This window comes from Condylura cristata, unplaced genomic scaffold (assembly GCF_000260355.1).
Source record: "Condylura cristata isolate star-nosed mole 26May11 unplaced genomic scaffold, ConCri1.0 scaffold00001, whole genome shotgun sequence".
Classification (NCBI taxonomy): domain Eukaryota; kingdom Metazoa; phylum Chordata; class Mammalia; order Eulipotyphla; family Talpidae; genus Condylura; species Condylura cristata.
Genome location: NW_004567102.1, coordinates 85945357 through 85957352, shown reverse-complemented (window position 1 = coordinate 85957352; position 11996 = coordinate 85945357). Strand labels below are relative to the sequence as shown.

General features: G+C 63.0%; 1 protein-coding gene across 1 annotated transcript in view; it reads right to left on the bottom strand.

The window, feature by feature from the left end:
- The window catches only part of SYNJ2 (synaptojanin 2), a 71625-nt gene that overhangs the window by 20762 nt on the left and 38867 nt on the right, over positions 1 to 11996 (bottom strand). Inside the window, exons 9-17 of the mRNA XM_004674158.2 lie at positions 9702 to 9798; positions 7501 to 7673; positions 6818 to 6899; positions 6095 to 6244; positions 5845 to 6010; positions 3561 to 3752; positions 2318 to 2399; positions 1499 to 1639; positions 205 to 397 (exon numbers count right to left, since the gene is read on the bottom strand). Of these exons, the coding sequence (XP_004674215.1) occupies positions 205 to 397; positions 1499 to 1639; positions 2318 to 2399; positions 3561 to 3752; positions 5845 to 6010; positions 6095 to 6244; positions 6818 to 6899; positions 7501 to 7673; positions 9702 to 9798 (1276 nt within the window). The remainder of the gene's footprint in view (positions 1 to 204; positions 398 to 1498; positions 1640 to 2317; positions 2400 to 3560; positions 3753 to 5844; positions 6011 to 6094; positions 6245 to 6817; positions 6900 to 7500; positions 7674 to 9701; positions 9799 to 11996) is intronic.

Sequence of the window (11996 nt, the reverse complement as noted above, 5' to 3'; positions counted from 1 at the left end):
GGGAGCCCAGCGGGGAAAGGACCTGTGAGCGCTAAGGGGCAGGACACTCCGGCTGACGCTCTGCTCCCCACACCACACCACCCAGGTCACCCCCTGCCAGAGCTGAGTCCCTCGACGACCCCCCCCCCCTCCCACCGCAGCTCAGTGAGCCGGGACTCCGGGGTGGGGGTGGGGCGCAGGGCGGCTGCCCACCGGCGGGCTCACCGCGGAAAAGCTCAGCTTCTGGGTGATCTCCCGGTAGTCCTCGTTCCGCTCCTTGACCTGGGACTGCCCGGCCGTCAGGTGGCTGCAGATGAAGCAGAAGCTGGTGCTGTGGAGCTGAAAGCGGATGCCCACGGCGCCCTTGTTGCCGGCCTTTCCGCCCATGCCGGTCTTCACCGTGTCCACAGCCACGTCCCTGTAACAGAGGGCACAGGGAGACAGCTCAGCGCCGAGAAGGGAACGCGGAAGCCATGGAGAGGCAGAGCAGGGAGGGGGCAGCAGGGGCTTTGGCTCTGAGGACCCAAAACCTGGGCTCAGGGCTGGTCACTCCTGGCTAGAAGCAGGGGGCATCGGTCGTGTGCGGGCCTGCCGGACTGTGCCTGTGCCTGTGCCTGAGCCGAGGCCCAGGCCAGACCAGGTGGGGGGCACTGGGCCAGCGGAAGGCAGGCCAGGGCACAGGTGTCCACCCTGGAGACCAAGTGGCTCAGGTGCTCTTGCTCGCCGTTCACCTGTACCGTCCACTGCGCTGACCTTCGCCCTGCCCCTCCCTCCACTCTGCCCACTCCGCACATGGCCCCAGTGCCCGGACGTGACGTGACGGCTCCCCTGGAGTTCTGGAAGCGGGTGGCAAGCACACAACACTCTTTCCCACCAAGTGCTGCCCGGGTGCTGCTGGGGTCCCCTGAAGACTTGGGGGTGCTCCCTGGGCTTGGGAGACCCATCGGACAGTGAGAAAGTCTAGTGACTGAGTGTGAGCTGGGGGCAACAGGGGCCGGTGTCGGAGGGGAGGGAGCGTGCAAGCCTAACACATGGTGTCCGCACTCCCACCACGGGGCACGGGTGCTGGGCAGACACACACGTGCACACCGAGCACACACGGGCACGGACACGCACTCACCAGGCACACGCAATGCGCTCACGCACACGCCCGCTGCGTCACGCTGCCACTCACACGCACCCACACAGACACACAGTCCCTTTCCGAAAAGGACACGCCCTGCTAAGGGGTCCCCTTCTGGCACTCACAAAGCTGCCACTTAGGAGACATAATTATGGGGTGTCAGGGTAGAGGCTTTCTGCCCACAAATCTTTGGGTTCTTTTAAAAAGGGACAAAAGACTTGGCATTTCCTGGTGAATGACTCAGCGTTGGTCAGAAGTTTCCGGTCTAAAATTTCAGTCCCTCTCCGTGAGCAAAAGCGCGCATGACTCCGGCTGCCAGAGCGGGGAACGGGCGCCCGCGCCAAGCCCCTGGGGCCCCGGCCCGCTCCGCTTCCCGGGGGGAGCCCGCGGCCTCACCTGATGAAGGGCACGTGGTAGGGCCGCACGAAGATGAACAGACAGACGCCCACCAGCTGCGCCGAGGTCAGCAGGATGTAGCGGTGGGAGCGGGAGATGGCTTTCTGGAGCTGCTCGCCCCACATCTTCCTGTTGGTGGTGCTGGGTGGAGGCCAGAGGGGCGTGTGGGGGAGGGGTGCCCGCCCGCTGCCTGGCCCATTCCCGCCCTCCTGCCACCTGCTGGCGCGCCGCTTAGGGCCGGGGACTGGCACAGGGCGGCCCCAGCCCCGGGTGTGTCTCCCAGAGACGCCGCCGCCCCCCAGGAGACATGAGCCTCCATGACACGGCGCTGTAAAGCAACAGCCTGCAAGAGAAACTGCTTGCTGATCGCAAATCCTTTTAAACACACACACACAATGCTACAGAGTGGGTTTCGGCATCTGCATGGCAGTGCCCACCCGCCTGGCACCACCTGCCGGCCCCTCTGCTTTTCTATTCGGAACTCCTCGAATGAAAACCAAGTTTCGGAAAGAAAAAGTTCCGTCACTTTGGCCAAAGGTCACCGGAGGCTTCTTTGCCCTGAGCTTGGAGACGCACCTGCTCCCGGTGCTCGGCTTTGTGCCAGCCCCCAGCCCCCCTCGGGCTCACATCAGCACCCCAGCTCCGGGAGCATTCAGGAGGGCAGTGAGGCCGCCCTTCTGCCAGGGCCTCCTCAGCACAGAAAGGAAGCAGAGACAGGAGGGGACAGCCAGAGCCCCCCCACCAGCCAGGCTAGATTCAGGGGGGACTCAGGACAGCTCGAGGGTCCCGGGGTACTGCACCCCACTCCCTGGCACTTACCTGGCATTGACTATATTTCCTGCACTCAGCTCCACCATCTCTTCAAACCCCACGGCAAATATGTCAGCCGGGCTGCTGTCATCTGGGGGGAAGGCAGGAGGGTGCTCCTCAGTGCCGCCCAGCCCTGCCGGCTGGTGGGGGCCAGGTAACCCCCCCAGGGGGCCGGAGGACAGGCCAGGAACGTGGCCCTGCCGGCCGGCACTGATGAAATCGGCTGGCGCTGGCCGGCAGGGGCAGGGAGCCCGGCGGCGGGGGCTCAGCTCTCCTGCCCCTTTCTGGGGAGTCAGGACCCGGCCCCACCCCAGCCCAGCGTGGCTCCAGGTGCTGCAGAAAGCGACTCCCTCCTGCCTGGAGGAAACCGGAGGCCTCCCCAAGGTTCTGTTTTCTTTTTTCTAAAGAAAAAACACCTGCTGCCCGATGGACCTTCGTGACAGCAGTACCACAGGGTGTGTTTCGCGGACTCGAGCTGCAGACTGGATGTCTCGCCGTGAGCCGCACCCTTAACACCCCTGCCACCAGCCCCCTGCAGACACGGCCAGGCCACCCCAATCCCGCAGGCGGGGAGCCCACGTTTCCAGCCAAGTGTCAAGTGGACCGAATGTTCTCAGGGCTCACAGGGCCCGTTCCGGGCTGGAAGGCCACCACACACATGAAGAAACCGGGGGCCCCAACTGGCCCAAGCGAGCCTGAGGCAGCAAGGGGTACACCCCCCGCCCCCCAGCAGCAGGGGGCTGTGACAGTGCAGGGCACAGAGGGCAGGCTGCAGCACGACACGGACCCCACAGCAGCCGGCCAAGAGGAGGTTCGCAATCTCTTTTCGATCAAAACGCGTGAGCCTGACGGGGTGCAGAAATGCCAATGGGGAGCACACCGTCCTGCAGCCCGGGGGTTCCGACGCATTACGTCAAATGACAGAACCACGGGTGGCCCTTAATTTGCTCTCGGAATGATGGACGCGCTCGGATGTGCGCAGCGTGGCTCAGCGGCTCCGGTCCTCTGAGCAGAGGCTCCGGCAGGCCCTGGGCCCGCGGGACGGAGGCACCGGTCCCGCTGACCTCCCACGCGCCCTGGCCGCCAGCCCAGCCCGCCTCGCTCTGGGCAGCGCCCCCTTCATCCCCGGCTGGAGCCCCAGCCCGCCATCCCCGAGCAACGCGACATGCTGGGGTGTCCGGGAAGTCAGGACAGCGCACCCCACACGCCGGGGCGTGGGACCCGCCGCCGGCCCGCAGCGCCCGCCGCTCACCAGGGCACTCCGGCATGCCCACCAGCCGGGGAGCGTCCAGCAGCCAGTCCGTGAGCTCCGCCGTGCCCAGCAGATTGCTGCGGAACTGCTTCCCCCCGTTCACGTTCCAGGTGCCCGTGGCCACGCGGACCCGTCTGAGGTTTGTGAACTCCGCCTGGCGCTCCAGCATGGCTCTCAGGATCCGGGGGTTCACTGGGAGGAGACGGGAAGGGCATGTCTGGCTGGGCCTGGGCCAGGCCCCAGCACCGGCTGCCTGTTAGGGACCCTGGGACCCTCACGTCCCCCGGTGTGTGCGCCAGCACGCGGTGAAAAACGCAGGACCTGACCCGGGCTGCTGAGGTCACAGGGAGCCCCCAGTCAAGGAGGGGACACTACCCGCAACGCCCCAATTTAAGAATGCACGCGAGATGTATACGTGACCCGTAACTGTAGCAGGCAGATGAGCTTATGCACGGAATCCATGCCTGCTGGGATCCTGACTTATAAGAAACTCAGTTTGGTGTTCCACGAACGTGACTGGCCTTCCAGGCCCTGCCCGCCTGAGCGTGAGGGGGCGGAGGGGCCGGCGGGCAGGTCTGGCCGGCCACCCTTGGGCTCAGCCCTCCTACCTCTGCCCCGAGGCCGCCAGGAAAGCCCAAAGGCCATAAAGCCCAAAGGACAGCGTTTGGGGGGTGGCTGGGCTGCTGATCACGCCGAGGTGCAGAGAGAGAGCAGCCCACCTGGGGGGCAGGGGAGCCCCCGCCCCTTCCACAGACCTTGCCCTGCGTCACTTCCACCTGCCGGCTCCTGGCCTAACTCTTTCATAGTAGTTGGCGACGCAGTAAGAAAGTACCCCGAGCTGGGTGAGTCGCTCTAGCAAGTTCATCTCACTGGGGCTTTGGGGGTGTATGGGGGGGCAGGAACCTGCCATATATAGTGGGGCAGAGGCCAGTGGCCACAGGCTGGGCTCCGGGCGGGCATGGAGGCTGCTAGCTGTGACAGCCCTTCACCTCGGGCCCTGATGCTACGCCTGGGGGACAATGTCAGGATGGGGGACCCCAGCTGGAGCTGCAGGGTTGTGGGGAAGCCCCACACCTGGAACTGAGCACCGACCTGCCTTTGCGTTTTCCACCGGCCATTTTCAGCCAGATCCACCATCTAGAAACCCCAAATCCATGCTCCTGCCTGAGTAGCGACTTCAGCCAACTCCCCAGCCCATCACCGGCCTCGACTAAGACTTACTCGTCCCAGCTGCCCTCAGCTCTGACCAAGCTGGGCTCAGTTCCAGGGTGGACAAAAATAGCACCTCTTACTAGAAGCCGGTCAGGAGTTCCCGGCTGGTGCCAGAAAGGGCTACGAACCCATAGGAAAGGGCTGTGCACAATGAATTTTTCAAAACTTTCTAAACAAAACTTATACATTCTCGTAAAAAAATGCTACACCTTCCCTTCTCCGTGAGCTCTGTAACGTCCACACACTTCAGGCTGTTGAAAACAACCCTAGCCACTCCCCGCCTCACCCCCGGCAAAACACACCCCAAACTCATAGATGCAGATCAGGGATGGGGATGCCAGAGGCAACCATGACCCCCAGCTAAGGGTGAGTGCTGGGGACGGGAGGGTGGCAGGGGCCAGCCGACCACACCGGGGTGCTTGCTGGACAGCTGCCGAGAGAAGGTTCCGGAACATCCTCAGAAAGCTCAGAGCAGCGGGAAGCTCTGGGAGGGTCACGGCCATAGCTGCTGCCTCGGGTCCCCGCAGGCTCAGAGAGGGCTCGTAGGCTCTGGACCCCAATGGCGGGGGAGGCTGCGTGCCAGCCCCAGCTCTGGGAGCACCCACCGGTCACTCCCACAGAGGGGCGGCCAGTCCTGCCGCCTGCGGGGTCCTCACCCAGCACAGGACCCCGGGGTGCCCTTGAGACATGCACCAGCCACTGGCCCTGTCCTCCTCCTGGTCACTCGGCTGGTGGCCTGAGCCCCCTGCTTTAACCTTCAGGCCAGAGGCCAGCCACCCCCAGCGCCACGCCCGCAGCCTCCGGCAATCCTGACCTGCTAACCCCAGCAAGCAGCAAGGCTTCCCTTTCCCTGGCCGCCCCCGGCCTCTCCCACTCAGCCCATGGCTTTCCGCCTCCAGGACCCGTGAGCAAAATCCTCTTCGCCGAGCGTCTCTTCTGCCTCAGTCCACGGCCACCATGACCGCTCAGCTCGCAGGACGGCCGGTCAGCCCCAGAGCGCGGAGGTGAGGGCGAGACCGGGGAGGGTGTGGCCTGCCCCCGCACCCCAGAATTGGTGTCGGGGAGCCCTCACCCCGCAGAGCCGTGTTGTCCAGCAGCATCCTGCCCTTGTCAGTGAACTCCTCGCTGCGCACGTCCCCCACCAGCAGCAGCTTGATGGCCTCCTGCTTCACGCCGTCGAAGAAGTTGGATTGGATCGTGCGGGACACGGACCGGGCCCCGTCCTTGAGCTTCCCCACCTGCAGAGCCAGGGGGAGGCGGTGAGGATCAGCCGAGCAGGCTGCCCAGCCTGGCCCGGCCCCGCCCCGCCCCGGCCACCCCACCTTGGCCTTCCCCTCCAGGGCCCGGCTGCCCGTGAACATCTTGCTCAGACTGTGCCCGTTCAGAGACCACATGGCTTTGAAGGACTCCACGAAGCGGTCAGCGATGGACTTCGAATTCAGCCCCAGGCTCTCGAGCTGGAGGTGAAGGACCTGGTGACAGAAACAGTTGTCACCAACTTCTTGCCAGAAGCCCCGTCCCTCCCTGGTCTCCTGGGGTGACAGCGGCCCCTGCCGGCGGGGGTCTGGTCGGCATCTGCGGGTCACCCTGTACCCTGTGGCAACCCTTGCAGCGCAGAACGGGGCTCCCACCAAGCGCACCCCAACTCTAGCTAGCTTCGTCCTCACACGGCTTCCTCGGCGCCTCACTCCTCTGAGCCTCACCCCTCCCAGTCAACCAGGAGGCTGACCAGGCGGCGGCCCGACAGGCAGTGGGCCACGCAGACCCCAGGTCTCCCCCAGGCGGAGTCCAGCCTCACCCTGCTTTTGCCCAGCGCACTCACAATACCCACCCCCAGAACTGCTATTTCTCACGCGGCCCTGTCACCCTGAGGCACCATGCTGGGGTGAGCGCCGGAGGGTGGGAGGACAAGCGTGTGTCCAACAGGCTGAAGGCAACCGGAGGCAGGGGCAAGCCAGTCGCCAGGGAAACCCGCTGCCCCTGCTTAGACAGCGCCCACCCCTGCAGTCGAGGGCCCCGGGGGCCCCGGGGCGGGCGGGACGGACCTCGAGGGCGATGAAGCTCTGCACTGTGTTGGTTCGGTCCAGGCAGTCCAGACAGTTCATCCGCAGAGTGCCTTTCTGGAAGCTTCGGAAAGCAATGCCGGGCAGTTAGCAGTGGACACTCTGGGCTGCGGGTGGGGCCCCGGCGGCCGGCCCTGCGTGCCCATTGCCGATCAACGCCACCTCGCACACGGACTTCGGTTTAACGCCACCTCATTGACCTCCCCCTGGACGCGCTGACGGCCCACACAGGCGGGGCACGGAGGGGCTGGTGACACTAGTCTGGGGCGGGGCTGCCTCCTGGCCCCCCCCCCCCAGCGGGACACACCTGTCGGCCAGCTCGGCTCACGGCCGTGCGGAGCTCACCTGGGAACCACACAGCCACACCCCACCAGCACGGACGTGGAGCCCTAAGAAGTTGCCCTCCACCTCCTCAGCTGAGTAGGGTGGCCACACCCCCATTCTCTTGGGCCGTGGGGTGCAGGCCAACTGCCCCTTCGCTCTCGGGGTTAGATGAAAAGACACACAGTCAGTCACCCGACGCCGTGGTGACTCGGTCCTCTCGGGCAGATTTTTTGGGCCAGAAAGTCCCGCTTTACACGTACAGACGCAAGATTCCAAAGCACGCGTGGCCGTGGACGGTCCCGAGGTGCCCGCCGTGAGCCGTGGCGGGCGGGCAGACTCACCGTGGACTCACATGCTCGCCCTTCGCGAAGACGTCAAAGTCATCCCAGTGCAGCTGCAACTGGGGCCGCAGCAGGTTCTCCAATTTCTCTAGCTTCCCGCCTTTGGCGAACTGATGGAAGTCAAAGTTTATCATAGGCGTGTCGCTGGCGTGGCAAGAAGCCCAGAGCAGCTTCTGGAAGCGAAAGGGAGACGGTGGCAGGCCCAGCAGGAAGGGAGGGCGAGAACCCTTCCAGCAGGAGCCCCGGGGGGAGCCGTGGTGCCCGCTGGAACACGGGGTCTGACTGCAAGCTGGGGACACCTGGCAGCTGCTCAGACCCGACCCTGAGAGGGAAGCCTGCGCGCATCTTGCCTGCGGAAGGGGAGAAGGTCCAGGCCATGCAAAGGACACGCCAGAGCAGGGGAGGCTCCCTGGGCAGCCCACGGCCCAGCGTGGACATCACCTTCCGCAGAGCAGTCGGAGGGCACAGGTGGGGAAGGCCTGCTCTGTTCTTTGGGCACCCGAGTGCCGCCAGCCCGTCAGGGGTAGAGCAGGGCGGCCACCGGCTGGGGAGCTCATAATCCAGCCACCGTTGCCCTGGCAACGTGCCATCCTGGTGCCTGTCTCTGGGTGGCAGTGCTTGGCCTGCCCAGCCCCAGCCCCGGTGCTCTGGACTGTCCCCTGGAGTGCAGGACGCTCGGCCACACCCAGGGTCGGGGCCAGCGGGCCAGCCTGGCCCCGGCATGTGAGGACTGTGGGGTGCTCCTCACAGAGACACCCCTTCCAGAGTGGGGGCGGGGGCCAACTCTCACTCTCCCCAGAAAGCCCTGCGGGAAGGTGAAGGGCAGCCTCTGGCCAGGCCTGTTCCACAGGCCGCCGTGGCTTCAGGCCAGACCTGTCCAGACAATATGGGCTGAGAGAGGGGCTGGAAAGACATGGCTGTGAGGGCGATGCTGGAGCCAAATCACGAGAAAGAAACTGTGAGGAGACAGGTGTGGCTGGGTGGCCTTCCTCAGGGGTGACACCCCGCCACTCTGGGTAGGGTGTCCTCTTGCCCCACCTTCCCCGGGCCTCTGTCCCTAGCCCCGGGGGCCGCACCATCTGCTGCCCTCCTTGCCCAGGGGCCCACCGGCCCACGGGGCGCTGAGATAGCCGTTCCCCATTAGCCAGGAGGAGAGGGAAGAGATTCTTGGATTTTCTTCTGCTGCTTCCTTAAAATAAGCTGCCTGCATTTTGCCAAAGTGGGTGGGAGGGAGATACTTCCTTAGCTTGTTGCTAATAGCAACAAACCAAACAGGAAAAGCAGGTCTGGCCAAATAAAACAGCAGCCAGACATGCTCCAGGCATGTGGCTCTCTGAACAGCCACAAGAGCATCCGCTGCGCTGGGCAGCGCTGGCCAGGGGTCAGGGCCGGCCTGGGTCGGGGCCACTGGGCGCTCCAGAGGCGGCGGCCCGGCAGAGGGACAGCTGACTTCGCTGCCTCTGTAGCTGCGTCCCAGAGCTCCCAACCACCAGAGGGCTGTTCTTCAAGGAGGAGGGCGGAGGCAGAAGGAGGAGAGGCGCCCACAGCTCCTTCTGGCGCTTTCTCCCAGCAGACTGAACGGACACACGGTACTGGGAACAGGAGGGCCCCAGAGGAGCCTCCAGGCAGGTGCTGCCTCGGTTGGTGGCTTCCTCCAGGTCTTCTCCTCCCGACCTCCCGCAGTGAGGCTGCAGGGGGCTTGACGGAGGGGCGCGGGGGCCGGCGGGGGGCAGCTCCCACGCGAGGATGCGAGCTTCGAAGACTCCAAGTTGGCAGGAGGAAATCATGCAAAGCTCCTGGCTTTAACCAGTCCGCTACGTCCTCCCCCCAGTCCAAGCACAGCAGCCCTGTGTGAGTTTGGGGGGGCTGCCAGGCCGGGCGAGCCAGACCGAGGAAGGAAGGGGGAGCTTGGACTCCCTGGGCTGGCACAGGCAAAGCTCACACACGTGTGTCTGCGCGTCTGTTCCCACCCCAGGCGGGAGGATGGGGCCATCCTGGTGTTTTGGGGCCCCCTAAAAACACCTCTGGAGATGAGAGGTGCTTCGTTTGGGTTTGAGCAAATCTTCCCACGAGTGCATGAGGACTGGTCTTCGCACTTCAGCAGCCCCAGCCGGTGAGGGAGCACTGGTGGGAAAACGCCCGAACGAGGGGGAGCGGCTTCTGCTTCAGGGTGTCCCCCCCCCCCCGAGTGCAGCCCTTACCTTGAAGGCTCTGTTGAGCACCTCCTCTCCACCTCTGCTCCCCAGCAGGTTCACCACCACTTGCTTCCCATACTGCTCCTTCAGAAGCACCATATGCCTGCAACGGGCAGGGGGGGGGCAGGGCGTGACGCCCGGGCTGGGGGCGCAGGGGGAGCGGGGTGCAGGGCGCCCTGAAGGCCAGGTACCACCGAGCAGGTGCAGAAGGGCCTTTGCAGGACTCGAGGCCTGTGAAGGACTCCCCAGAACCCTCGCCCTGGGGAGGGGGAAAACCAGCCTGGGGGCCACGCACTGCTCACCAGCCTGTCTGCAAGGCGCCTTCCCGAAAGGCCTGTCAGCCCGCAGGGCAGGCACCCCGGGCACCTAGCAACCAGCGCCACCGCTCCCCACAGGCACCCCGCCGCCTCAGGCCCCGCGGGGACAGGGCTGATCCCACTCGGGACCTTCTCAAGTCCAGAAATGCCAGTGCGAGATCCGGCGACCTCGGGGCCCAAGTTCTCACCGACAGCCTTATACTTAACCCCAACGGGAAGGCACCAGAAAAAGTCTGGCTCTAGGAAACAGTCGTGGATCAAGACTAGTGTTAAACGTCGAAATGTTGGAACAGACTCTTGTATCCTTTATCCTTGGCTCTTGAAAGGTAATTTTACAATTTGAATAATGTTAGAAATATTTAAATGTAATTTTGCAAAATTGGGCAAGACACAAAGCACAGGCATGGAACTGTAATTTAAGTGTGATCTTTATGCCATCAGAAAAAAAGGCTAGAAGATAATACTACTCTGTGATATCAGAAGTGATGGCGTTTTATGGGACTGAAAATTCTTTTCTCCATCTACGGCCATAGCACCCTGAATGCGCCCGATCAAAATTCTTTTCTCCTTTGAGTGCTTTTGTATTATAAATTTCTTTTTTTTTTTTTAAGATTTATTTATGCAAACAGAACTGGGGGCACAGGCCAGAGGTGCAGGGGGTTGAGAGGATTCCCCAGAGACAGAGCGGGGAGCAGAACAGGTGGATGTACTGAAAATACACTGCTGAGGGGAGACAGGATCGCTCTGCCACGCCATGTGGGTCCCTCCCTGGCCGGGATCGAATTCTTGCTGCAGGGCTGCGACAGCTTCCTCGTGCTGTGCTTTAACCCGTTGCGCCACCAGGGAGGGCCTATTTTCTAAATTTTTACAATGACATTTCTTTTGTAGATACACTGCAAAATTTTCTGAGCAGCCCTCCACCCGCTCACAGGTAGAAGGGCAGAGCCACCCTCTCGGGCTCCAGCCCGTCTGCAGGAACCTGCGACATGAAGGTAAAGTCAATCTCTTCACACTCATGGTGCCCAAGGAGCCAGATGAGGAAGCTTTAACGGCGGGCACCCAGGCCGTGCATCTCTGCAAGGTGTGCCTCAGAGGGGAGCGATGGCCGGCAGTGCTCCTGCAAAGCTCTCCTCCGCCTCAGCACAGCTTTAGGTCAGGACAGCTCGGAAGCGAAGCCTCTCCTGAGGAGAGTCCGTCATTCCTGACTCTGAACGAGTCACTGTTCTTACCTATATAAACCCCTTCCTGCTTGTCTTATTGAAGCAGCTCTCACAGTGTAAAACCCCTTAGACTCTTACCGGGGTTTGCAACCCCACCGTGACTATCTGAACCTCTGCCTAATTATTACGGAGACTTATTTTCAGTGAACACTTCTACACAACTTTGTTAAGGGGTCTGCTTCAGCGGGAGTCTGTCACAGAGTGAGTACTTCCGGCTTGGGGGTGAAGTGTGGTGACCCACTGTGGCCCTGGACCAGCCACCCCCGCAGCACAGTCTCTCAGAAAGGAGGCTGACGTCTGAGCGTCTGTGCCTGATGCCGGCACTTGCCTCTCAACGGGGTCCAGATTCCAAAGCGGGGAGAGAAGCGAGTGACTCACTGGTGACTCACCGGCCCCAAAGACCCCAAAGAGCTAGTTCCTTCTCCTGCACCACGTGGCCAATCCTGCAACTGGCCATGAGGACTGAAAAGACAGGAGCAGTGGCCAGCGCAGCCCCTGGCCCTGGGAGCTGATTTTCTTCCCGTTTAAAAATAAGGTAGCGCCTCCCTAGGGTGGCGCTAACGGGGGTTAGGGTGCAGCACTGTGTGCTGCTGCAGCGCACGTTTGACCCCCGGCCAGGGAGTGACCCCAGGGTACAGCAGACCCCTCCTGTCTCCATGCTGTTCCCCTCCGTGTGCTTCAGTAGGATCTGCCTGTTGTCTGCCCCACTCTGTTTCTGGTGAGCCCCCTCACCCCCTGCCCCTCTGTTCTTCTATATAAAAATA